The following is a 25,922-nucleotide window of genomic DNA, read 5'->3' on the forward strand; positions in this document are numbered from 1 at the left end:
TAAAAATGTTATGTATTAATATATAAATATTTACCTATATGTATATTATATATATTATATGTGTAAAGATTTCTACTCATAGTATGGTTCTTTTAATTTTTTGTTCTGTTTGGACATTTTCTTTTTTTTTTTTTTTTTTGAGAGGGAGTATCACTCTGTCGCCCACGCTGGAGTTCAGTGGCGTGATCCTGGCTCACTGCAACCTCCGCCTCCCGGGTTCAAGCGATTCTCCTGTTTCAGCCTCCCGAGTAGCTGGGATTACAGGCGCCCACCACAAGGTCCGGCTTTTTTTTTTTTTTTTTGAGACGGAGTCGCTCTTTGTTGCCCAGGCTGGAGTGCAGTGCTACGCTCTCTGCTCACTGCAACCCAACCTCCGCCTCCCAGGTTCAAGCGATTCTTCTGCCTCAGCCTCCCAAGTAGCTGGGATTATAGGCGCCCGCCACTATGCCCGGCTAATCTGTATATTTTCAAGCTGAAAGTTGGGGTATAAAAAAATAAGGGCAAGTTTACTTCCATCCAACTGTGAAGGTTCACGCGGGCACAGAGAACCGCCCCCTGAGAAGGTTGCTTTTCCACGTTCTCGATGCGTTCCCCAAATTTCTCTTCCACCTCCCAGTCGGTATCGGAGGCCACATCAGGTGTCACCGAGTCCCGGGCAGCTCCCTCCTCAGGCAGCAGCAGGGGAACAGGGAAAGATCCTGAAAGGCACTTGGGACTGGCCCCGCCCCTCCGTGTCCCCATCTGGGGCGGTCAGGGGCGTGGCTAGTGCTGGCAGAAACCAATGGGAGCTGAGGAGGTCGGCGTGTTTGCGAGGGCGGGGTGGGGCGGGGCTGCGTGCAGGCTCCTGGGTCTGCCCCGCCGGCGGAGGCATTTTTTCCTTTTCTCGAGCGGCCTCCGGTTCTTGTTCCAACTGAGTGCGGGTTGGAGGAGGTGCGGGGCCGCTGCCGCCAGGTAAGTCCTGGCCCGCGTCTCCTCCCGCCGGCCCTCCTTTCTCTGCGGCTCCTGGAACCCGGGCCTGGGGTAGGGTTGGGCTGCGATTTCCGAGGAGCCTCCTTTGCAACCGGGCGTTCTCGGGGCTGCCTGTGCTCTCCACTTCGCAGGCCGGGCCGGGCTCGGCGTGGCGCGAGGTTCCGGGGACTGGGGACAGGGCTCTGCTTCTCGGGCTGCATCCTCCTTGGGTCGGGCCGGTGCCGCGGGGCCCCCATCGCTGTTGGCGTGGGGTGATTCCTGTTCCAGGGTCATTCAGATCCGAGTGCGAAGCCCGTCCTGGCATCTCCGCGTCTGCACACGAGCTCCGGGCTTGCAACCCTGCTTGTGCGTCCCTCCCACTCGTGGGTTCATTCAAACGGCAGCCTGAGCGCCCGCGAGCTTCGCACTCTGGGAGAGGGCACACCACATTCGGAATCGCTCGTGGCACACAGGCTGGGAGGAAATTGCCTGGAAAGTTAATGTGCCTCTGGGTTTTGAAGTCTTTCTAGGTGCAATTTCATGTAAAGCAGTTGCAGTGATTAGCATTTTTGTTTTGCGCAAGAGTAGCAAAACAATGTTGGCACTGCCCTGCGGATTCGGCTTGCGGTCCTACTTGGGTAGTGAGAAAGTTGAAAGGCATGAATTTTGCTTTTGGCTTTTGCCGTTGCGAAGCTTTGTGACCGCGGGTTCAGTTAATTAACGTGAAACGAGATAATGATTTCGAAGATTTCTTTTAAACCCGGCTTTTTGTAAGTCTGATGAGCTTAGTTTTCCTTCTGCACCTTTAAAAAGAATAGGAAATAGGAAAAGTTCATGAAAGGGCATTATTGAAAGGGCAGTCGGTCCAGCAAGGAACAATAAATGTATGAGAGCACAGAAGCTTAAAGGCTGTGCGATTACAGTTTTAAGACTTCAGACTAAAAAGGGAACAGGAAGTAAAACTGAAAGGACTTACCAAGAATTAAATAAGAGAAACGGCTGGGAGCGGTGGCTCAGGCCTGTAATCCCAGCACTTTGGGAGGCCGAGGCAGGCGGATCACCTGAGGTCAGGAGTTCGAGACCAGCCTGGCCAACATGGAGAAACCCCGTCTCTACTAAAAATACAAAATTAGCTGGGCGTGGTGACGGATGCCTGCATTGAGGTTGCATTGAGCCGAGATCATGCTATTGTACTCCAGCCTGGGCAATAAGAGCGAAACTCCGCCTCTAAATAAATAAATAAGAGAAACTTGGAAAGCGTTCAAAAGTACGAACAGCTAGTATTATATTTAATTACCTCCCTTTACAGCTGTACACATGAGGTCAGGTGGGTGAAAATAAATACTAAGCAACCATGTAAGAGAAAATGTAGACGTGTAACTTGGCATATATCCTAAGCGTAGGGAGAATCCTTTGAAATTCTTAATTTGCATAGACAATTTCATTCAGAAAACTTGTTTTTAACCTTTATTTATTATTTGGGACAGGGTCTTGCTCTGTCATCCAGGCTGCTAGAGTGCAGTGTCGTGATCTTAGCTCACTGCAGTCTTGAAGTACTGGGCTTATGTGCCCCTTCCACCTCAGCCTGCGGAGTAGCTGGGACTAGAGTCGCGTACCACCATACCTAGATAATGTTTTGGATTTTTTTAGTAGAGATGGTCGTCTCATTCTGTTGCCCAGGCTGGTCTTGAACCCCTGGCCTCAAGCTATTCTCCAGCCTCAGCCTCCCAAGTAGCTGGGATTACAGGTATGTGTGACTAGCCCAGCTAACATTTTTGTTGTTTTTTTAATTTGTATTTTTCACTTTTTTTTGTATTTATTTATATATTTATTTATTTATTTGAGATGGAGTTTCGCTTTTGTTGCCCAGGCCGGAGTGCAGTGGCATGGTCTCGGCTTACTGCAACCTCCGCTTCCCAGGTTTAAGCAGTTCTCTTGCCTCAGCCTCCCGAGTAGCTAGAATTACAGGCACCCACCACTATGCCTGGCTAATTTTTGTATTTTTTTTTTTTTTTTTTGAGACGGAGTCTCGCTCTGTCACCCAGGCTGGAGTGCAGTGGCGCGATCTCGGCTCACTGCAAGCTCCGCCTCCCGGGTTCATGCCATTCTCCTGCCTCAGCCTCTCCGAGTAGCTGGGACTACAGGCGCCTGCCACCACGCCCGGCTAATTTTTTGTATTTTTAGTAGAGACGGGGTTTCACCATGGTCTCCATCTCCTGACCTCGTGATCCGCCCGCCTCGGCCTCCCAAAGTGCTGGGATTACAAGCGTGAGCCACCGTGCCCGGCCTAATTTTTGTATTTTTAATAGAGACAGGATTTCACCGTGTTGGCCAGGCTGGTCTCGAACTCCTGACGTCAGGTGATCCACCCGCCTCGGCCTCCCAAAGTGCTAGGATTACAGGCATGAGCCACTGTGCCCGGCCTGTTTTGTTTTTAACTTAAAAAAAAATATTTAGACCGGGCGCCTTGGTTCACACCTGTAATCCCAGCACTTTGGGAGTCGGAGGCAGGCAGATCACAAGGTCAGGAGTTCGAGACCAGCCTAACTAACATGGTGAAACCCCATCTCTACCAAAAATACAAAAATTAGCTGGACGTGGTGGCGCGTGCTTGTAATCCCAGTTACTCAGGAGGATGAGGCAGGAGAATCGCTTGAACCCGGGAGGCAGAGGTTGCAGTGAGCTGAGATAGCGCCACTACTGCACTCCAGCCTGGTGACAGCGAGACTCAGTCTCAAAAAAAAAAAAAAAAAAAATTATTCAGTTATTCAGCGAGTCACCAACAGCTTGCTTTCTTTTTTTTTTTTCTTTTTCTTTTTTTTTTTTTTGTGATGGAGTCTCACTCTGTCACCCAGGCCAGAGTGCAATGGTGCCATCTTGGCTCATTGCAACCTCCGCCTCCCGGGTTCAAAGCGATTCTCCTGCCTCAGCCTCCTGAGTAGCTGGGATTACGGGCATCTGCCACCATGCCCAGCTAATTTTTGTATTTTTAGTAGAGACGGGGTTTCACCATGTTGACCAGGCTGGTCTCGAACTCCTGACCTCAAGTGATCCACCCTCCTGCACCTTCCAAAGTGTTGGGATTACAGGCTTGAGCCACCACACCCGGCCAACAGCTAACATTTTTAAAAATAAAATTTTTTATTTCCTCTGCCGGAAATTTCTATATTTATTCTGAATGTATAGAATTCCCTACCCTGCCACCCACCAATATTTTTTTAACAGCCCTTGGAAGATAGTGTCTGCAAAGTAATACCTAGAGGAAGGGTCATGTGATCCTTCAGAGAGGCCTTAGTTTGAATATTTGGTAGCTTTGACTAGGGGAAGTTACTTTTCTTCTCTGAGGCTGTTTGCTTAGCTGTGAGATGTGGGTAATGATACCTCTTTCATAGGACTGTGAGGAAAATGTATAGCAATGCCTAACAGCAGGTATTCAGGGATGACTGCTAGTGTTAGTATTATGTTCATAACGCAGCAAGGAGAAGTAAGGAATTACTGGGTTTTAGCGTGGCTTAGAGAACAAGGCTGTAAGAGGACTGTAAAATCAGAAGTGATCTACAGCCACTGCCCGACACTGGAATTTCTGCAAAGTTGTAATTCCTTCCCCGTGATGCTGCCCAGACACTATTGACTGCTAAGGACACATTAATCTCTCTAACTGTCTTGGCTTGTCAGCTTTGGGACTTCTGTAGATCCAGTTGGGATTTTTCCAAACAACTGTGTTTGGAATTTAAGGAAGTGTTTCAGGAGACTCCCCTTCAGAAAGAGCTCCAAAACAAAGAAATGGGTTAGTTTACTGAACAGAGATTTCAGCCTAAGATACCTATAGCCCTGTCACAGCTTGCTATGGCCAGTACAGCTTAGTGGACATTTACTTACTTATTCCAGTCCTAACTAGAACCGTTTTCTTATTTGTGTGTGTGTGTGTTTTTTTTTTTTGAGACAAAGTTTCACTTTTGTTTCCCAGGCTGGAATGCAGTGTCCAGATCTTGGCTCACTGCAACTTCCGCCTCCCAGTTTCAAGCGATTCTTTTGCCTCCACCTCCTGAGTAGCTGGAATTACAGGCACCCGCCACCATGCCTGGCTGAGTTTTGTATTTTTAGCAGAGTCTGGGTTTTGCCATGTTGGCCAGGTGGTCTTGAACTCCTTACCTCAGGTGATCCGCCCACCTCAGCCTCCCAAAGTGCTGGGATTACTGACTTGAGCCACCGCGCCCGACCCCTTTTCCTTATTTGGATGTTTGCCCGTGTACTGCGGCTCTCTGGTTCGTATTTAAGACAAATTATTCTTTTACTCAGCAAACATTAACTTGATAAGTTCCAGTAATATTAACTGCTTAGATATCTAGCCCTAGCTTTTGGAAAGGAAGAGAAAGGCCAAAAAGTTGTTTTTACCTCCTGACTAGCTAACTTTTAAAAATAGTAATTGAATAGAAGTACTTGCTTATAGGATGCTGATCCAGGAGTGGATAGTAATTTGTAGAAAAGTTTTATTGGTGGTACTTCTGAATGAATGGGTTTGTGATTCATCCCATGTGATTGAAAACTGTGAAGAAGCAATTCCATCACATTTTTAGCTCTAGTTGAGTATTTCCATATTAGTATTAACCCAGAGCCTCTGGATTTTAACCTAACCAACTGAAAACTTAATATCAAAACCGACAGAGGAAAAAGTAGCCAAATCTCATTAAAACTTAACTAGCTGGCCAGGCACGGTGGCTCACGCCTATAATCCCAGCACTTTGGGAGGCCAAGGCAGGTGGATTACCTGAGGTCAGGAGTTCGAGACCAGCCTGGCCAACATGGCGAAACCCTGTATCTATTAAAATACAAAATTAGCTTGGTATGCCTATGATCCCAGCTACTTGGGAGGCTGAGGCAGGGGAATCACTTGAATCTGGGAGGTGGAGGTTGCAGTGAGCTGAGATTGCGCCATTGCATTCCAGCCTGGGGGACAAGAGTGAGACTGTCTCAAAAAAAAAAAAAAAAAAAAAAAGAGATGGAGTCTGACTCTGTTGCCCAGGCTGGTCTTGAACTCCTAGGCTCAAGCCATCCTTTCAGGAACTACAGATGCGTGCCACTACACCTGGCTTTGTTTTGCTTTTTAATCTGCAATCAGCTAAGTCTAAGAATGGGTTGAGGAAGTTAGTACTGGGTGGTAAATGAATTATTGGATTTATTATTAATAGGTTCTCACAGTCTCTTACAATCTTAATTATTATATGAGTTATGAATTTAATAAGGCTAAGAATTACTTAAGTGCAGTTATTAAATATTTTCAAGGATAATAGGGAGATGAGAGGAGTTTTTTGGGAGAGGGCTTGCTCCTTAGTACTGAAATACCTAAAAACATGCAGTGGTTTTCATGTTTCATTCTTACAGAACCTTCTATTTTACTCATTTGTAACTGCTATGAATTTGGTTAATATCCATAAACAAGGAATAATGATTAATAGATTTATTCAAGGTGCTCTGTGGGGGGTCCTAGTGTTGGAAACTGATATTCTGGGCAGTGGTGACTTGTGGTAGTCCTCTCCTGGGAAAAGGAGACTTGGGAAATTCCTAAACACAGGCAAAGTAAACATGTTGGCATATTGCTTGCCAATAATGACTGAAAAGTTAGAAATTTTATTTTAAACCAACAGTAGCTATAGTTGATAGTATATATACAAAAGTATTAGTCATATGATTCTCCTGTTAATGGGTGTGAGGCCACATTTACCAGCTGTAATTACATACAACTGCAGAACATATCATGAATGTGAAGGGCCTGAGCTGTGGCATGTGAGTACACGTCACAGTGAGCAAGGTCTTATTACAGAAAAGGAAGATGGAGGGCAACATTTGTGAGTGTCTTTAAAAGATATATGGCTTAATCCCCACAACAGGCCTACAGCTTGACATTTATTTAACTTAGTGAATAAAAGTATGGATGTACCCCTAATTGGTTGTGTTGCCTGCTGTGGTGATGACGGTGTTGGTGAAGAAAAAAACCGAGACTCAGGTTAGCAGGAACTTCTCTAGGAAGGGTGTGGGGTGGCTCTGACCCCAGAGTCAGCCTCTTTCCTCATGCCAAGCTGCCCCACAGCTGGTAACGTAATAAGGCTAAGAGAAGTGAGCCGATATTTATAGAATGTAGACTACAAGTAGCCTGTGGTGGCTGGGCATAGTGGCTCTCACCTCTATTCCCAGCACTTTGGGAGGCCAGGGCTGGAAGTTAGAGAGTCCAGGAGTTAGAGACCAGTCTACAAAAAATAAAACAATTAGGCGGGCATGGTGGTGTGCGCCTGTGGTCCCAGCTAGTTGAGAAGCTGAGGTGGGAGGATCACATGAGCCCAGGAGGTTGAGGCTGCGGTGAGCCATGTTTGTGCCACTACGCTCTAGTCTTTGTGATAGGGTGAGACCCTGTCTTAAAAAAAAAACAAAAAAAGAAGTAGCTTGTAATTTTAAGTAATTGTCATTTGAGCTTATGACACAAGTTTGCAACATTTGTCTGCCTCAGTGCACCTGAGGGATGTGATGCCCTCCCCCAGTAAGGACTCACTAAGATAGCAGTGAACGAATAGCAAATACTTTTTTTTTTTTTGACACAGGGTCTTACTGTGTTGCCCAGGCTGGTCTTGAACTCCTGGGCTGAAACAATTCTCCAACCTTGGCCTCCCAAAATGCTGGGATTACAGGCGTGAGCCACCATGCCCACTGCAAATACTTATTGCACGAAGAATAGATTTAAGATAAAATAGACTTCCAGAAAACAGCTTCCGCTGCACTACACTGAATACATACACGCATACCCAGGTATCAGAGTAGCTGATTACTTCTTGAGGTCACAGTAAAAATTAAGGCCACTGATAATGTAAGATTGGAAATTGCTGATTTGGGGTTTAGGAAATAGGGGTGCTTTGCTTTATTAAGGGGAGTCTCCCCTTGGGAATTGCTGCAGGAGGTTTTCGTGATAGCACTCTCCAAATAAAAGAAGAGTTTGGAGAAGAAACTGCCTGTGTGAGAAGTTACAGCTTTATAATATCTTATTGTTGTGTCCAGGAAAAACTGCGTTGGAGGCAATGTTTCTATAAATCAAAGAAGAGACAGCGTGAGAATGTCAGCCCTCAACTGGAAGCCGTTTGTGTATGGGGGGCTGGCCTCCATCACTGCTGAGTGCGGTAAGGAGCTGAGGTGGTGGATCACGTAGCCTGCTGTGTGTGATGGTGTTTGATGTGAATGTAGTTCAAGTGTAGAATGTGAGATGAAGAAATGTTTGTCTCAGAATTCAAAATGTGTATTAGCTGGGTGTGGTGGCTCAGGCCTATAATCTCAGCACTTTAGTAGGCTGAGGCAGGGGAATCTCTTGAGTCCAGGAGTTTGACACCAGCCTGGGCAACAGAGTGAAATCTCGCTTCTATTAAAAAAAAAAAATGTAGCCAGGTGTGGTGGCACAGGCCTGTAGTCCCCGCTACTCGGGAGGCAGAGATGGGAGGATTGCTTGAGTCCAGGAGGTCGAGGCGGCAGTGAGCCATGTGTGTACCACTGCACTCCAGCCTGGGTGACAGAGTGAGACCCAATCTCAAAAAAAAAAAAAAGTTTTCTTTTGGTAATGCTTTTTAAGACAAAATAGTCATTTTGGCTGCTATTAGCAGTTTAGGGTTTGAAGTTTAGTGGAGAGAAGGTTGATCGTATTGACCAAACACAAGTTTTTTAAAATTTTTTGTTTTGAGACAGGGTCTGGTTCTGTTGCTGAGGCTGGAGTGCAGTCGTTTGATCTCGGCTCACTCCAGGCTCCGCCTCCCGTGCTCAAGCAGTCCTCCCACCCCACCCAGGTCTCCCAAGTAGGTGAGACTACAGATGTGTACCACCACGCCTGGCTAATTCTTGTATTTTTATTAGAGATGGAGTTTTGCCATGTTGCCCAGGCTGGTCTCGACTCCCAAGCTCAAGAGATCCACCTGCCTTGGCCTCCCAAAGTGCTGGGATTGTAGGCATGAGCCACTGTGCTCAGCCCCAAACACAAGTTTTATGAGTCATTTTTGGATTGTGTCTGTCCGTTTTCCTTGTCCTTTCCCCAGCTTTGCCACTGTTAACCTGTTTGGCTGTAAAGAGGTTTGAGAAGCTCAAGGGTGTTTCCTGAGCCAGATGAGATGGACTGTAGTTATCTAGTCACTTTCTGATGATGTACATTATGCAGTTCCCATTTGTGACTTCCTCATCGCTTGGGTTCCATATCAGATCCTGTTTGTTTTTTCTCTGGAATCATTCATTCAACAAACAATGATTGAGCAGCTGTTGAATGCCCTGTGCTGGGTTGGAGACACATCATTGCTTCCAGGGCTCAGTCATGCTGTCCAAGGATAGAATACTGCCCCTGTGGTACTGGGGAGAATTGAGGCCAAGGTGGGTAAGCTGGATGAGCCGTGGTAACCACCCACTCACCAGCTTAGGCTCTCTGTGCTGGTGGGCTTTCCCGTTGACACAGTGAATCAAGGTGGACTATTTGTTAGGTACAGTATTTAACATATTTATCTGCATTATCAGATTTATTTTATTTTGGAGACAGAGTCTCACTCTGTCACCCGGTCTGGAGTATGGTGGCGTGATCTCAGCTCACTGCAACCTCTGCCTCCTGGGTTCAAGCAATTCTCCTGCCTCAGCCTCTTGAGTAGCTGGGGTTACAGGTGCCTGCCACCACACCCAGCTGATTTTTGTATTTTTAGTAGAGACCGGGTTTCACCATGTTGGCCAGGTTGGTCTGGAACTCCTGACCTCAGGTGATCCGCTCACCTCAGCCTCCCAAAGTGCTGGGATTACAGGCATGAGCCACTGTGCCTGGCCAGATTAATTTTAGACTATAAAACACTCTCCCAAGTGGAAAACCCCTTTAGAAAATGAACTTATTTTACCTCTTTGTTCACATTCAACCCCATTTTAACCTTCACTTATATACAGAATAGTAACATGTTTTTCAATGGATTTCCTGTTTAGGTAAATCATACCGTGTATCTGCTTTCTGCAACCATGCAGCCTACCCAAATCCTATATAGAATAAGATGAGGTATAAATAAAAAGATAAAGAAAGGAAAATGTATCTATGCATTTTTTGGGTTTTATTAATCTTTTGATTCCTCAATTTTTAAAAATATAAACAAGATTGCAAAGTGCCATTTCTTAATCACTTTCTTAGTTCACATTGTAGTCTGAATGTTTCCTCAGTAATATATCACTACGTATCCTTTATTTAGTGGAATTTCTTTTTATTAAATGAATTTCTTTTTAAATTTTAAGGTACATTTCCAATTGATTTAACCAAGACACGGCTCCAGATTCAAGGCCAGACGAATGATGCAAAATTTAAGGAAATTAGATATCGAGGAATGTTGCACGCATTAGTGAGGATAGGCAGAGAAGAAGGGCTGAAAGCACTCTACTCGGGGTGAGTAGGCCTTTGTGCATTTCTGTGTCACTGTTCACTGTTTCACATGGGTATAGACTTCAGACCAAGACTGCACAGATCACAAGTAAAAAGTTTGAGGTGTGTTTGAAAAGAGCAAATAGGATGATAGATTTTTCACTTTTAATTTCAACTCTAATTTCTAAGTATATATATATTATGTAGCAGATGTTTTGGTGAAACTGTTTTACTATATTCAAGTACAGACAGACAACAATAAAAAATTGTTTGTTTAAAAGCATTCTGTTCAGTTTTTCACTCTTTGAAAGTAGCTCTTTTTCTTAGATATTCTGAATTAAGGAGGTTTTTGCCATAATGAAAATTATATGATGTTGATAAGAGTTGCAGTGAACTACTTTCCAGTCTTTCAGTATTTAATGAACAGTATTCTGTAGGCACTGGATAGGAAAGTGAGTGAGACCTATATCAGAATACCTACAGGAACAGGACGTGGACAGCCTCGTGCCACCCTAAGCATCTTGATTTTCTCCAGTATATCACACCACAAACTGGTGACCCATAGCCCTGCCATGGATCCACCAATCCCCAAAGGTTTTTGTTTTTTTAATTGATCCAATATTTTAGAAATGAGAAATTGCACATAAAAATCTGGGACTCCATCTTCTCAAGAGAAATCAACATTAGGCCTGTATTCATTCAGTTATGACAATAGTAGCTGGGGTGAAGGATACTGTCTCTGGTTTACAAAACCTCTGTCACTCACATAGTATATGTGTGTGCAGTTCGACCCAGCCTGGATCATTCACTCATGGCATCTGCTTTCTTGGCACCTTCAGCATTTGAGTTTGCTATATCTATGGCAGATAGAAGCCACTGAAAGTGTTTAAGTAGGTGGATGGACCTGATCAGCTTTACATTGTAAACATCACCTGCCTGCCATGGAGAGAAAGAATTAAGAGACAGGGAGCACTAGAAGCAGGGCTTTCATGTAGGAAGACTAGATGAGGATCTGAATTGGTTTTGGGGATGAGGAAAAAGAAGACAGGCTAGAAAACTATTTAGGGTGTAGGATCGATAGCACTACGTGACCTAATTATGAGGTTTCCATACATGAAGCGGGTAGAAGGGAAGGAGGAGCCAAGGCTAATGTCTCAATTGGTGGTTTTTGCCAGTGTGTAGCTGGAGGTTCCATGCCCTGGTCTAGGAAACACAAGAGGAGAGATGATTGTTTGGAGAAGGAAGAGAAGTAGTTCAGTATGGGACCCTATCTGAAGGTATACACAGGACATCTAAATTGAGAATCTAGGAAGATTGGAAATGTGTCTTTGGATCCATGTTGGAAGCATGGATTTGGAGTCATCAGTCTTTTATTTTATTTTTCATTTATTTATTTTGAGACAGGGTCTTGCTTTGCCACCCAGGCTGGAGTGCAGTGGCACAAAATGGCTTACAGCAGCCTCTACCTCCCAGGCTCAAGTGATCCTTTCATTGCAGCCCCTTACATAGCTGGAACTATAGGCACAACAAGCCACCGCACCTAGCTGCACACACACAAACACACACACACAATGTTTTTTTTAGATGGAGTTTCACTCGGTTGCCCAGGCTCACTGCAACCTCTGCCTCCCAGGTTCAAGCAATTCTCCTGCCTCAGCCTCTCGAGTAGCTGGGATTACAGGCACCAGCTATGACAACCGGCCAATTTTTTGTATTTTTAGTAGAGACGGGGTTTTACCATGTTGGCTAGGCTGGTCTTAAACTCCTGACCTCAAGTGATCCACCCGTCTCGGCCTCCCAAAGTGCTGGTATTACAGGTGTGAGCCACCGCGTCTGGCGCTACTTTTGTATTTTTTATAGAGATGGGGTTTTGCCATGTTGCCCAGGTTGGTCTCAAACTCCTGAGCTGAAGTGATCTGCCTTCCCTGGCTTCCCAAAGTGCTGGGATTACAGGCATAAGCCACCGTGCCTGGCCAGCCTTTAGATGGCAGTTGAAGCCTTGGGAGTAGGTGAGCTCACACAGGGAGCATGTACAGTAAGGAGAGAAGAAGCATAGGATAGATTTCTGGGGAACCCCAGCAGACACAGGTAGGATGCTGTAGAGAAAAGAAGTCAGAGGGGGTGATGCTACAGCAGAACAGGGAGGAGACAGCTACAAGTAGGACAAAGGGTAAACAGTGGCACACACTGCAAAGAGCTTATAGAAGATCCTACTTGAAAAGCCTCATTTAACTTAGCAACAAAGATGTCAGTTGGTCACTTTGAAGAGGGGAGTTTTGAGGGTGAGGGCAGCAGAAACCCTGATTGCAATTCAAGAAGGAGGTGGGGAAATGCAGAAAGACAGCTGGGGAGTGTCGATGCCACAACATGGTTGTGGTTTGGAGAGGATAATAGGACAGGCATATCAGATGGAGGAAAGTAGGCTTATTTTTCCTGATTCTGTCTTGAACTTGTTCGCTTACATTTTCATTGAGAATAAATATGAGGGGCCAGGCTTTCACTTAGTGAGCTAATAATTTTGCACATCTGGACCCACCTGTGTTTTTGTTGGATTTTGAATTTTAAGAAATCGTTTTAGAGGCCGGGTGCAGTGGCTCACGCCTGTAATCCCAGCACTTTGGGAGGCCGAGGCCTGAGGTCAGGAGTTCGAGACCAGCCTGACTAACGTGGTGAAACCCCGTCTCTACTAAAAATACAAAAATTAGCCAGGTGTGGTGGCGGGTGCCTGTATTCCCAGCTACTCGGGAGGCTGAGGCAGAAGAATCGCTTGAACCCGGGAGGCAGAGGTTGCAGTGAGCTGAGATCAAGCCATTGTCCTCCAGCCTGGGTGACAGAGCAAAACTCCATCTCAAAAAAAAAAAAAATTGTTTTAGAGAACGTAGTTTGATTATGGATGGCACTGTGCGTGTGGGTTGCCTAGCCGATGTTAAGTGATTTTTAGATTCTTTTGTCCCTTTGTACAATGGTTTTAACAGGATTGCCCCCGCGATGTTACGCCAGGCATCCTATGGCACCATCAAGATAGGCACTTACCAGAGCTTGAAGCGACTATTCGTTGAACGCCCAGAAGGTGAGTGGGGAATCTGTTTTCCACTGTGGACAGGAGGTGGGTTGTTTGTCTTTTTATTCAAGTGGTTCTGGAGCAGGTTTTCTTCAGCTGATTTGTGACTTTCCTACTGCTACAAGAACTCTGGGTGTAAAGTCTTAGTTAATTGTGCTGAAAGCAAGTTGGTTATCAGCTCAATTGAGGGGAGAAATAATGAAAAGGAACCATCTCTGCAAACATTTAATTAGTTGTCCCCATCTCCAAAATGCCTAGACCAGGGGATGTGTTGTTACCATTCCATCCAACTTAAAATGTGCGAAAGTCATATGAATTGTCATCTATTTTTCAGGAAAACAGTGAATACATTTCTTAATATTAACAACACTGAATGCTAATACTCTTGCTTTTTGGTTCTGTGGCTTTGTTTTGATCCATAGAACTGTCCATCTTCATCTCTTTTCACAATGGGATGAGTACCAGACACTATTATATGAGAGTGGTGAACAAGAGCTAAGATGCTTTGGAAATACTTAAGGATATTTCAGACTAAATACATATGATGTGCTTTAAAAACTTTCTGTGCCAAATAAGTCATCATGTTATCTCATAGGAATTACTGTCCTAACAGATATAGCTCATCTTAATTGTGATGGTCTGAATTTATACATAAATGTGAATTGAGGCTGGGTGCAGTGGCTCGTGCCTGTAATCCCAGTGCTTTGGGGAGGCTGAGGCGGGCGGATCACTTGAGCCCAGGAGCTCCAGACCAGCCTCGGCAACATGGTGAAACACCATCTCTACAAAAAAATACAAAATATTAGCCAGGCATGGTGGTGCATGCCTATAGTCCCAGCTACTGGGGAGGCTGAGATGGGAGGATCACCTGAGTCCAGGAGGTCGAGGCTGCAGTGAACTATGATTGTGCCACTGCACTCCAGCCTAGGCAACAGAGTGGGACCCTGTCTCAAGAGAAAAAAAATAAAATCACATTTAGATATCAATAAATTTTGCAAAGCAAAATTCCTTCATTAGTGAAATTTCTAATTCTTTTAAAATTACTTGATTCATGAAGCGTACTTTTATTTTTTTGAGATGGCGTCTTGGTCTGTTGCCCAGCCTGGAGTACAGTGGCATGGAATTGGTTCACTGCAGCCTGCACCTTCTGTGTTCAAGTGATTCTCCTGCCTCAGCTTCCAAGTAGCTGGGATTACAGGCAGCTGCCACCATGTCCGGCTAATTTTTGTATTTTTAGTAGGGACGGGGTTTCACCATGTTGGCCAGGCTGGTCTCAAACTCCTGACCTCAAGTGATCCACCCGCCTTGGTATCCCGAAGTGCTGGGATTACAGATGTGAGCTACCATGCCCGGCCTGAAGCATATGTTTTTAAATCTTAAGGTGAACAAGTAATGTGTAGATAAGTTAGACCTATAGTTGAGTTTCTCACGGGGAGAACTCTAAATATGTGGAGTCAAATAATGTGTCATTGTTTACAGATGAAACTCTACCCATAAATGTGATATGTGGAATTCTTTCTGGAGTCATATCTTCAACCATTGCTAATCCAACTGATGTTTTGAAAGTAAGCTGTGCTGTCTATATCTTACAGGCACATTCCACATTTTCTTATTGAGAACAACATTCGGGTAATGGAATCTGTGAATGTAACATCTGTGTATATGTGAATCTGTTTATAATTTAAGTGCCATGAAGATTAACTTTTAAATGTCCATGAGGTGGGTTTTCCACTTATACAGATGAGCTCAAAAGTAGAGCTCATTTTGGAGACAAAGATTTTGGTGATTAAAGAGAAAAAAATATTTAGGCTTGGACTGCATTTCATTTTCGTTTTTCGTGGAAAGTCTTCCTTGTTTTATTGGTTCATTAAATATAGATGGACTACAAGTTTTGCACAAATCTAGGCTGCTCATTAATGACTATTTTTGAATCCCATCTTTTTTTTTTTTTTTTTTGAGATAGAGTCTCACTCTGTCGCCCAGGCTGGAGTGCAGTGGCACGATGTCGACTCACTGCAACCTCCGCCCCCCTGGGTTCAAGCGATTCTCCTGCCTTAGCCTCCTGAGTAGCTGGGATTACAGGCGCCTGCCACTGTGCCTAGCTAATTTTTGTATTTTTAGTAGAGATGGGGTTTCACCATCTTGGCCAGGCTGGTCTTGAACTCCTGACCTCATGATCCACCCGCCTTGGCCTCCCAAAGCTGGGATTACAGGTGTGAGCCACCGTGCCCGGCCTGCACCTCCTTTTTAAATTTTATTTCAGGAAATACAGATGAAAAAATTTAATTTCTACAATTAGATTACATAACACATTAGGTGACCTTATTGAAAATACTAGGAATAGAGCTTCCTTAAATCCTTTTTTGGAAGCAACTAATTAAATAAAATAAAAATTCGGCATGACTTACTTTTTGAACCCTCACAGAGTATTCCTTTCCCACCTCCCCTCTTTTCTTTTTCTGCCCCATTATTTAACTGGTATTCTATGCTTCTATCTTGTACCAGTTGGTATATACCGTGGTTAGAATCCAAATATGAGTAAGACAAGGACCCTGCCCTCAGAGAGCCTTCAATCTAATAGAGGATTCTGACAAGCATTACAGCCATCTGCAGTGTTCTGGGTACACTACAGTTATATATGCATTGTAGCAAAGGGACCTCGTGGGTAAGGAAGAAATACAAGGTACCTTTGCCGTAAGTTTACCAGTGTTGGGGTAAGAGAGCTAGAGAAAAATATTCACACTCTTATTAATTTCTTAATTATATCTTAGGCCTTATGGGAAGGCAGTTCCTGTATCTTGGTTTATTTTCCCATGTTAGTGTGGCAATAACAGTTCTTTTAGAAGTTAGTGGTAATGTATTTGCTCCCTAAACAAAAATAAGGTACACATTTTGTAGTAAAACATCTTTTTTCATTCTTAAAAATGCAAAGAGCTACATCAAACATTATTTTTATTTTGGAATCTTGGTCATGTGGATTCCACTAATTAAAGTGTAACAGAGTGTAACAGGTATCATGTGACTCTCACTTGGCTAGCTCGCCTGCATACCTTTTGGTTCAGCTGGTTGGAGACTGTAGTGGCTTGGAGCAGCTAATTTAAGAACTATGCTTGCCTGTACTTAGTGCTGCCAAGTACACTGGATAACTCATTAATTATATTAAACCTTTGAAATTAACTTTTCTCTCACCTATATAGTAGTAGGGAAGTATGCTGTTTTCTATCCTTCTAGAAAGACTTTTTTCACAAAAATCAATTTCTTTTTTGACATTTAATGAACTGCTGTACGTAGGACTCTGGACTCTCCTAGATGCTTTTTGGAGATCTCAGAGTTCCTAAGAATAAATTTTTATACGTTTTAGTCATTTTAAGGTAGCATTATAGCAGTATTTTATATGACAGTTTTTTCCTTGCTAATGGTTATTAAGCAACTGACTGACGGACTGACTGTCAGAGGTATACATTGGTTGTGGGTGGGATTGTGGTAGTTTCTTTCTGATGTTGATCTTTAAAATAATCTCTAGATTCGGATGCAAGCGCAAAGCAACACCATTCAAGGAGGAATGATAGGCAACTTCATGAACATTTACCAGCAAGAGGGGACAAGAGGACTGTGGAAGGTAAGCCAGAAGGGTGGATCAAACTGATTTATTTAGTTCTTTTTTCCTTTTTTGAATTTATTTGTTCTATTTCTATCACTTAATTTTAATCCAAGTGTTGTAATGGAGTAAGGGAAGAAGAGTGGCATCTTCTGCCCATGAAAATATCTTTCTTTATTTCCCTGTCTGTAAAATGGGAATATAAGGAATACGTCATGATTTTTTTTTCTTTTTTTTTGAGATGGAGTCTTGCCCTGTTGCTCAGGCTGGAGTGCAGTGGCATGATCTCGGCTCACTGCAACCTCCACCTCCTGAGTTCAAGTGATTCTCCTGTCTCAGCCTCCTGAGTAACTGGGATTACAGGCGTGCACCATGCCTGGCTAATTTTTGTGTTTTTAGTAGAGATGGGGTTTCACTGTGTTGGTCAGGCTGGTCTGGAACTCCTGCCCTCAGGTGATCTGCCTGCCTCAGCCTCCCAAAGTGCTGGGATTACAGTTGTGAGGCATTGCGCCTGGCCTATGTCATGATTTTTAAAGTTCCTTTTGAATAATTTATGTATAAGATGTTGTGTGAAGGATAAGCACTTTTTTTGTTGTTGTTTGGTCTTTTGCTCTTTTTTTTTTTTAATTCTTATGGAGAAGGATTTTAGGTTACAGTTCCATTGGGTGTTTTTATCCATACAATTTCTTGGCTTGTAACTGAAGTCTGTGTTATTAGGCAAGCATGTGGTGTAGAGTGTTATTTCCTAGTATTCTAATGACTTGTCAGTTCATAGAATAGCCCCTAAAGATCATCCAGTGTGATCTCTCAGTTCATACAGGGAAACTGGAGGCTCTGAGAAGTGACTTGTCCTGGCCAAAGTCTGGCCCAAGGTCATATAGTTAATGCCAGCATCAGAATTAGACTTCAGAGTTTTTGAGTTCTTGCCCTGTGATCTTTTCCACTCTGTCACTCTACGTTTCTGCCTCCCCAGAGGAAAAGATAAACCTTGATCATAGTTTATAGATTAGAACCTTTGCACATTTGCAAGGCTTGTTCTACAGAGGCATATCAGAATCATTTTTATTGTTAATATTTTTACCCAGGGTGTGTCCCTTACTGCGCAGAGGGCTGCTATTGTTGTTGGTGTGGAGCTGCCGGTCTATGACATCACCAAGAAGCATCTTATTCTCTCGGGCTTGATGGGAGACACTGTGTATACCCACTTCCTGTATGTTTATGGCTTTTTAAAAAATTATAGAAATTCTAAGGAAAGTTTATTATAAAAGTATTATATTCTCATATTTGAAAAGTTGCAATGCAGAAGTGAAGCAGGACCAGGTAGAAGTCCTTATTCCTCTACATAGGCAGCTGTTGTTAACAGTTTGATATGTATCTTCCAGGCGTTTTCTATGTGTATGCAAATATGTCTACAAAAGTGTATTATATGAACTTTATTACACAAGTAAGATCATGTTTTACATTCTTTTATTTGCTTTTTAAAATTTAACAACAGGCTGGGCACAGTAGTTCACGCCTGTAATCCCAGGACTTTGGGAGGCCGAGGCAGGAGGATCACTTGAGCCTGGGAATTCAAGGCCAGCTTGGGCAACAAAATGAGGCCCCATTTCTACAAAAAATTAAAAAATTAGCTGGGCATGATGGTGCATGGCTATGGTCCCAGCAACATGGGAGACTGAGGCAGGAGGATTGCTTGAGCTCAGGAAGGTGAGGCTGCGGTGAGCCTTGATTGGGCGACGGAACTCTAGCCTGGGCAACAGAGAAAGACCCTGTTTCTAAAATAAAATACGATTTAACAACATATTCCAAATATCTTTGAGTGCTTACAGACTTCATGTCAGTACTTACAGACTTTATTTATTTATTTATGTGAGATGGAGTCTCACTGTGTTACCCAGGCTGGAGTGCAGTGGTGTGATCTCGGCTCACTGCAACCTCTACCTCCTGGGCTCAAGTGATCCTCCTGCCTCAGCCTTCCAAGTAGCTGGGACTGCCCGGTGCATGCCACCACACCCGGCTAATTTTTGTATTTTTTGTAGAGCTGAGGTTTTGCCATGTCACCCAGGCTGGTCTCGAACTTCTAGACTTAAGTGATACACCCGCCTCAGTCTCCCAAAGTGCTGGGATTACAGGTGTCAGCCGTTGCAGGCCTGGCCTTCATTTATTTTTAATAGCTGCAGATTATCACATTGTATGGATACATCATATATATATATATATATATATATATATATATATAAAATCATACATAATCCATTGGTGGGCAATGTGTGGAGACTGTTCTGATTGTCACAACTGGGGGATACTACTGACATCTAGTGGGGACAGGCCAGGGATATAGCTAGTGCTGAGGCTGAGAAACCTTGCTCTGGGTTAATTGATATAAAGTATGGTCTGTAGTAGTCTTATGGGACTGAAAATATAGCAGAACCTAAAACCTTTGGGGGGCATTATAGTAAGGAGATCTTTTTCTTTGATCTCTAGGAAATGATATAGTTATGATATGGCTAGAATTACTCTGATGTCCACTTACAGGTAAATAGATGGAAAAGATCATCCTTGGAGGATTTCTTTTATGTTTTATGATCTTTTGACATTCTAGAATGTCAGGTATTCTTAGCTGTGGCTGGGATTTATCAGCTAGTATAATCGGTGCTAATATGTAAGCAGTTTATCAAGCTGTCTAGATACGGCCCTTCTTGACATGTTTCATGTTGATTCATGTTAGTTTAACATAGTTTTGGGGCTGGGCATGGTGGCTCATGCCTGTAATCCCAGCACTTTGGGAGGCCGAGGTGGGCAGATCACTTGAGGTCAGGAGTCTGAGATCAGCCTGGCCAACATGGCGAAACCCTATCTCTACTAAAAATACAAAAAAAATTAGCTGGATGTGGTAGAGTACATCTGAAATCCCAGCTACTTGGGAGGCTGAGACAGGATAATCGCTTGAACTTGGGAGGCAGAGGTTGCAGTGAGCCAAGGTCACACCATTGCACTCCAGCCTGGGCAACAGAGCAAGACTTTGTCTCAAAAACAAAACAAAACAAAAAACAAAACAAAACACGAAAACCACAAACAAGAAAACCCCATAGTTTGGGCAGAAGCTGTTTTCTGCCTTTGATGGTGGTTGTAGCTCAGTGGTGGTTAACCTTTTTTTTTTTTTTTTCCAATGGTGTCTTTATAGCTCAAGCTTCACCTGTGGTCTGGCAGGGGCCCTGGCCTCAAACCCTGTTGATGTTGTGAGGACACGTATGATGAATCAGAGAGTCCTTCGAGATGGCAGAGGCTCTGGCTACACAGGAACCCTGGATTGCTTGTTACAGGTAAGAGCAAATGTCTGTGCAGGGTTGTGAATTATATATTTTTTTGATCTAAGAAGTAACTAAATTATGAAAGCTACTAAAACTAAGATGAATGATGCTTTAAAGCCCTGAGATGTACATATGGGAGACCATTTTTCCACACTGTGCTTAACTTTTATAAATACAATGTTGTTTTCTTTATACCTCCATTCTGCTGTGAAAGGTGAGGAAATATTTCCTGTGATTAAAAAGAACTGGGTCTCCTTCCAAAATGTACTTTCTTCCTGTTGAGTCAAACTAATATGAGTGTCCCTCATTCAGACATCTCTGTTAAAGGAACACATCAATCTTACTTTAATTCTCAGTTTAAATAATTGGGCCTATTGTTTTATGAGTGGGTGAACATTTTCACCTGTCTCTGCCACTAGATTGCCAGTAGTCAGATTAGGAGCCCCCCTCCTTTTTTTTTAAGGTGATATTTATTTATTTTCAAGTTTTAATGTATTTTAGATTCAGGGGGTACATGTGCAGGTTTGTTATATAGGCACATGCGTAGTGGTGGAGATTGGGCTTCTAATGTACTCATTACCCAAATAGTGAGCATTACACCAGATAGATAATTTTTCAACTCTAGCCTCTCCCCTTTAGGAGTCCCCAGTGTCTGTTATTTCTATCTTTATGTCCGTGTGTACCCATTGTTTAGCTCCCGCTTAAAAGTGAGAACATGTGGTTTTTGATTTTCTGTTTCTGCGTTAGTTTGCTCAGGATAATGGCCTCCGGCTCCATCCATGTTGCTGCAAAGAATGTGATTTCTTTTTTATGGCTACAGGGGCCACTTTTGTGGTTCCTGTTTTCCGACATGACACTAGCACATTTTACTCTTCAGGTGTTGCCTTAATGAAGCAAAGACACTTATCATATTCATCCACCCGACAACTTGGGAAATAGTGGTACTCTGAATGATATATCTCTACCAATATTGCTTCTTTATTTGTGACCTGTTCAGGAGCCAAGCCCACATGGCACGGAAGCAAAAGACCCTAATTGGAATTAAATCTAATTTTTTACTCATTCAACACTGTTTATCTCCTTTGTGTGGGGTTGTTGGGCATGGAGCCTTAGTCTTCCACTCACACAGAAGCCTCTAAAGAGCAAAGATTTCTCAGGCAGTCCTTCCAAACAGGATTTTATTTTTAAGAAAAATAAATCAGTCTCGCCACTAATTATTATTATTATTATTTTTTGAGATGGAGTCTCGCTTTGTCGCCCAGGCTGGAGTGCAGTGGCGTGATCTTGGCTCACTGCAAGCTCTGCCTCCTGGGTTCATGCCATTCTCCTGCCTCAGCCTCCCGAGTAGCTGGGACTACAGGCGCCCGCCACCATGCCCAGCTAATTTCTTTTTTGTATTTTTAGTAGAGACAGGGTTTCACTGCATTAGCCAGGATGGTCTTGATCTCCTGACCTGGTGATCCGCCCGCCTCGGCCTCCCAAAGTGCTGGGATTAAAGGCGTGAGCCACCGCGCCCGGCCTGGCCACTAATTATTAATGCATTTGGCATAATTAGAAAGTTGGAAGTTAACTTTTTTTTCCTCTTTTAACAGACATGGAAGAATGAAGGGTTTTTTGCTCTCTATAAAGGCTTTTGGCCAAATTGGTTGAGACTTGGTCCTTGGAATATCATTGTATCCTTTTCTGTTGCAATAGATCTGAAAAAAGATATAGCTAAAGAATACTATTTGTATAAACTCTAATGTTATTAATTATAATTTAGAAGTAGGTTCTGATTATTTTGAGTTCCTCTGATGCTAAGAAGTCACTACGTAGTTTCTTTTTTAGGAAGTGTAAAGTCTGTGCTAGACACTGAATCTTGCTTTGATGGTGGTATTATTCAAAAGTGATGATACTACTAAAAAGGTTTAGTTAGACTCTGTTCTAGAAGCTGAGGGTATTTATGATTTCAGAGAGAGAGAGAGAGAGGATTGGCTTTATAGCCCTAGCCACCTTGGGAAGGATGTGGTTGGCAACAGTGTCTTAGAATGCTCATCTTAGAAAGTGCCTGAAGATAAACAGGAATTAGCTCCAGAATTGTTTGGCAGGCCAGCATGCTTCCTATGTGCCACAATGAGAGGCAGGAAAGGAAAGGCAGTTAACTTTTTTTTTGTTTTTGAGACTGAGTCTTTACTCTGTTGCCCAGGCTGGAGTACAGTGGCGTGATCTCAGGTCACTGCCACCTCCGCCTCCTGGGTTCTAGCAATTCTCCTGCCTCAGCCTCCTGAGTAGCTGGGATTACAGGCACATACGACCACACCTGGCTAATTTTTGTATTTTTAGTAGAGATGGGGTTTCACCATGTCAGCCAGGCTGGTCTCAAACTCCTGACCTCAAGTGACCTGCCCCTTGGCCTCCCAAAGTGCTGGGATTACAGGCGTGAGCCACCACGCCCGTGAGGCAGTTAATTAGACACCAAAGGGCAGAGTGATGAAGCAGGAATGCTGGCTTTTGCCGTCCTCTTGTTGCTGTTCATCGGCTCCTTCCTCCCAAGGAAGGATGCATAGTGGAAGCCTTTGAGGAGAGCTTCCCAGGGCTTGCTAACTGTCTCTCTCTCTCTCTCAAAAGCTTACTGTGCTGGAAAGTTTTTCCACCACAGCAAAGCTACAAAAGCTAATCAGTGTAGATGCCATCTCAGAAGAGGCTGACACCAGGGGATTTACATATCTCAGCTGTGATCTTTCTGTTCCAAGCTGACCTTGGAAGGCTTATGGGCAGATAGTTTGATGTGGTTAAGGATGGAACCCCTTTTATTTAATCGTGTCCATAGCGTGGGTCTGCCTGTACCTATTTGTTATTAAGTGTGCCATTTGTAAGTCTGTTGTTACGCACTGGAGTTGTGAAGATGGCATTTTCTGTGTCATCCTTAACCCATAACCACAGTTCTTTGTGACATACGAGCAGTTGAAGAAATTGGATTTGTGACAAGTCAAGGCTGCATGAGACATCTTTCTGAAAATGGTAACTTCTGAAACAGCAAAGCTTCCTGTGTTTCACTCTGCTTCTCACTGCTTGGCTCATCACAGATTCTGGGATGTGAGCAACAGATGAAGACTGGGTTAGTTGAGATTGCTGTGTATTGGCATTGGATGCTCTTCATCAAACGTTTAATGGCATAAACTAACATCCAAACACTAGTCTTTACCATTGAAGCGCCCTTCAACCTCAAAGATAATATATGAAATGCATGTTTCTTGCTAAAGAAAACTTGCAAGAAAATCAGGAGCGATGTATTGTTTTATTCAGGGAGAGTAGCTCCTGATGCATCTCAGCTCATGACTGAGAACATCAGACTGCTCTAGAAAAGCTCATTGGAACCATGGAAGGGAGCCTCCGAGAAGGTATTATGGTTTCTGAATTTCTGGGAGCTTTTGCTCCTTGTCAACTGAAGAAATTTCATGTATGGAGACCTGGACTGTTCAACCCCAGGTATAAACGGTGCAGGAAATGGATCCTAGGAATATCACACTGCTTTATAATTTCCTATTTTGGCAGGATCTTCCACTTATAATAAGTGATTTTAAGCTTTAAAGACTTGACATTTGTGAGAAATTGTTACAAAGTAATAATCTCTAAATTCGTGGTGGTGTTATGTGTTGGCTTTGAAGGTTGCAAGGTCTGTATTGGTCGGGGGTGTTTTCAAGCAGCTTAGGTTCTGTCTTAGGTCATGTTAGTAATTAGCTTTATGATTTTTAGCAAAGCATATGTATTTCCCAATGTGTAAAATGGGGATAATAACGTCTATTGATGTAGAGGGTCAAATGAAGAACAAATAGTAGCTGCTGCTACTTGACTGGAAAGGTAAATGTGTTTACATCATGCTGTGGAACAGTTCTAAACAGTCTATGTGGGAGAGGGGCATGTTATCATGGGCTTCTCATGGTAATTGTGAATGAAGCCCTTTGTTAAGGTCTTGTTGAAGAAAGAACACTGCATAAGTTCAGGCTTTAGTACATTTTCCTTAGCAAAATGTTGGTAGTGAATCAAAGAGTTTATTTTTCTAGGTTTCCAATTTTTACTTTAGTTTATGTTGTGCCTGTCTTGGACTTCCTGTTTGGTTTGGATGGAAAATACCTGCTTGGAATTTTAAAAATGATTTCTTTAGTGCATCTATTTAGCTAGTTTCTGATAGGTGGTATGTAATATTTTCCCTTTTTCTTTCCTTCTATAGACACAATAAATCATTCTCCCTCTTGTTTTTTTCTTTTTCTATTTTCTTATTCTTTAACCTGCTTCAGAGAAAGAGCCCTCTTCCTTCTTGTCTTTATCTTAGTCTTTTCAAAATAAAAGATGACTGTGAGAACCCCAAGAACTTCTACTTCTGGGAGGCAGCCACAGGACGTTCCTTTCAGTTCCCCCTTTGAGAACAACATTAAATACATGCTAGCTGGGGCTCCAGGGCATTCTCCTTCCACAGTAGTGTGGCCAAATTCCCAGTTTGGCCAGTCTTTTTGTTGAGACAGAATAGAAGGAATGCAGAGTTTTTTGGAGGATCAGATAATTTTTCCTCCCAGGCATTTTTCCCTTGCCTTCCTTATGAATGAATGGTCCCTTTGAATATTATTTCCAAAAGTGAGAGCTAAGACAAAGTCATCAAAAAGAGGATGAAAGAAGGTGGGGTTGGTGTGGTGGAGTAGGGTTACCTGTTAATTGCTTAGACTCAGATGAAAGTCCAGCTCTCCCGGGGCAACCCTGGAGGGCAGCAGAGGACCCCAGAGCTCATTCAGGCCTTGCTGCTTGTTCTAAACTACACCTTAGGATTTTTTCTTCTTTCCAAAACATTCCATTGATTTTATAAAGACTTTCTATAGAGAGGCTTTCACTTTTGAGTTCTTTGAGTTTAAAGATTGCTTTTCTTGAAACACTCTTTTTTTAATGTAGAAAAATTTAATTTTTTCAAATGTGCATACAATTTTTAAAACAGTAGAAGCAAATTCATTTTAAAGACCACGTAAAGAGCGAATGTCAGACAGTATTCATTAGTACCAGTTTATTCAAATTACGTACACGTTCCTACCAAGGTGGAAAGAAATTCAAACCCCATGGTAAAACTTAAGCACGATTTAAGATAAAAGCATAGTATTTCTTCAGTGTAGACTTATTAAGTGCCTTATTGAACAGGATCTTAACCTGCTTTTTCTGTTTTTTTGAAAGAGTTAATGCAATTGTTGAAGCTTCTAACCAAGAAACAACTTAAGGAATTGGGAGACTTGGTCCCCTTGTTTTCAGGGGTCTGGCTATAAGTCCTTCCCCACCTTTGGGTGTTCTTAAATATGCCAAAAGGAATTCTAGTTTTTATAACCAATGGTTTTTTTTGTTTGTGTGATTATGGATTTGTGTAATCATTGATGCTTAATGTTGTGGATTCGTAATATAAAAAGTGGCTCTTGTCCTTTATATTTATTCATGTGCTAGAAATAGTATGCATTATATAAAGAGTATGAAGTTTTCATAAGCCTTTATATTTCAAGCTCTTTATTTAAACATTGTTGGAATATGTGGCATAAGCCTTGTTTCATTTATTTAATAAACTGGAGTAATATATAATTATAAAAATGATTTCTG

The 25,922-nt window shown here is 43.0% G+C and overlaps 1 protein-coding gene across 3 annotated transcripts; it reads left to right on the plus strand.

Annotated features, from left to right (window-relative positions):
• Nucleotides 1–808: 808 nt before the first annotated feature.
• SLC25A30 (solute carrier family 25 member 30) lies at nt 809–25,913 on the plus strand. 3 transcript variants are annotated; one of them, XM_055244035.2, is made up of 10 exons: nt 809–951; nt 7,993–8,111; nt 10,225–10,372; nt 13,324–13,418; nt 14,889–14,974; nt 16,933–17,028; nt 18,093–18,217; nt 20,192–20,330; nt 21,911–21,991; nt 23,241–25,913. In XM_055244035.2, exons 2-10 carry the CDS (start codon nt 8,048–8,050, stop codon nt 23,280–23,282), a joined length of 876 nt encoding a protein of 291 aa, XP_055100010.1. In that variant the 5' UTR covers nt 809–951; nt 7,993–8,047; the 3' UTR covers nt 23,283–25,913. The 3 variants fall into 3 exon arrangements, with proteins under 3 accessions (XP_055100010.1, XP_055100011.1, XP_055100013.1); XM_055244036.2 differs by lacking the exons at nt 21,911–21,991; nt 23,241–25,913 and adding an exon at nt 21,196–21,883 and having other exon boundaries at nt 821–951; XM_055244038.2 differs by lacking the exons at nt 809–951; nt 10,225–10,372 and having other exon boundaries at nt 8,008–8,111.
• The last annotated feature ends 9 nt before the right edge of the window (nt 25,914–25,922 follow it).

The sequence above is a fragment of the Symphalangus syndactylus genome, chromosome 15, assembly GCF_028878055.3.
Source record: "Symphalangus syndactylus isolate Jambi chromosome 15, NHGRI_mSymSyn1-v2.1_pri, whole genome shotgun sequence".
In the NCBI taxonomy this organism is placed as follows: Eukaryota; Metazoa; Chordata; class Mammalia; order Primates; family Hylobatidae; genus Symphalangus; species Symphalangus syndactylus.

Coding starts and splice junctions, on each gene's coding strand:
- SLC25A30 (XM_055244035.2), top strand. CDS start 8,048: ATGTCAGCCCTCAACTGGAAGCCGTTTGTGTATGGGGGGCTGGCCTCC. Junction 8,112..10,224: donor CTCCATCACTGCTGAGTGCG/GTAAGGAGCTGA, acceptor TTAAATTTTAAG/GTACATTTCCAATTGATTTA. Junction 17,029..18,092: donor GGACAAGAGGACTGTGGAAG/GTAAGCCAGAAG, acceptor ATTTTTACCCAG/GGTGTGTCCCTTACTGCGCA.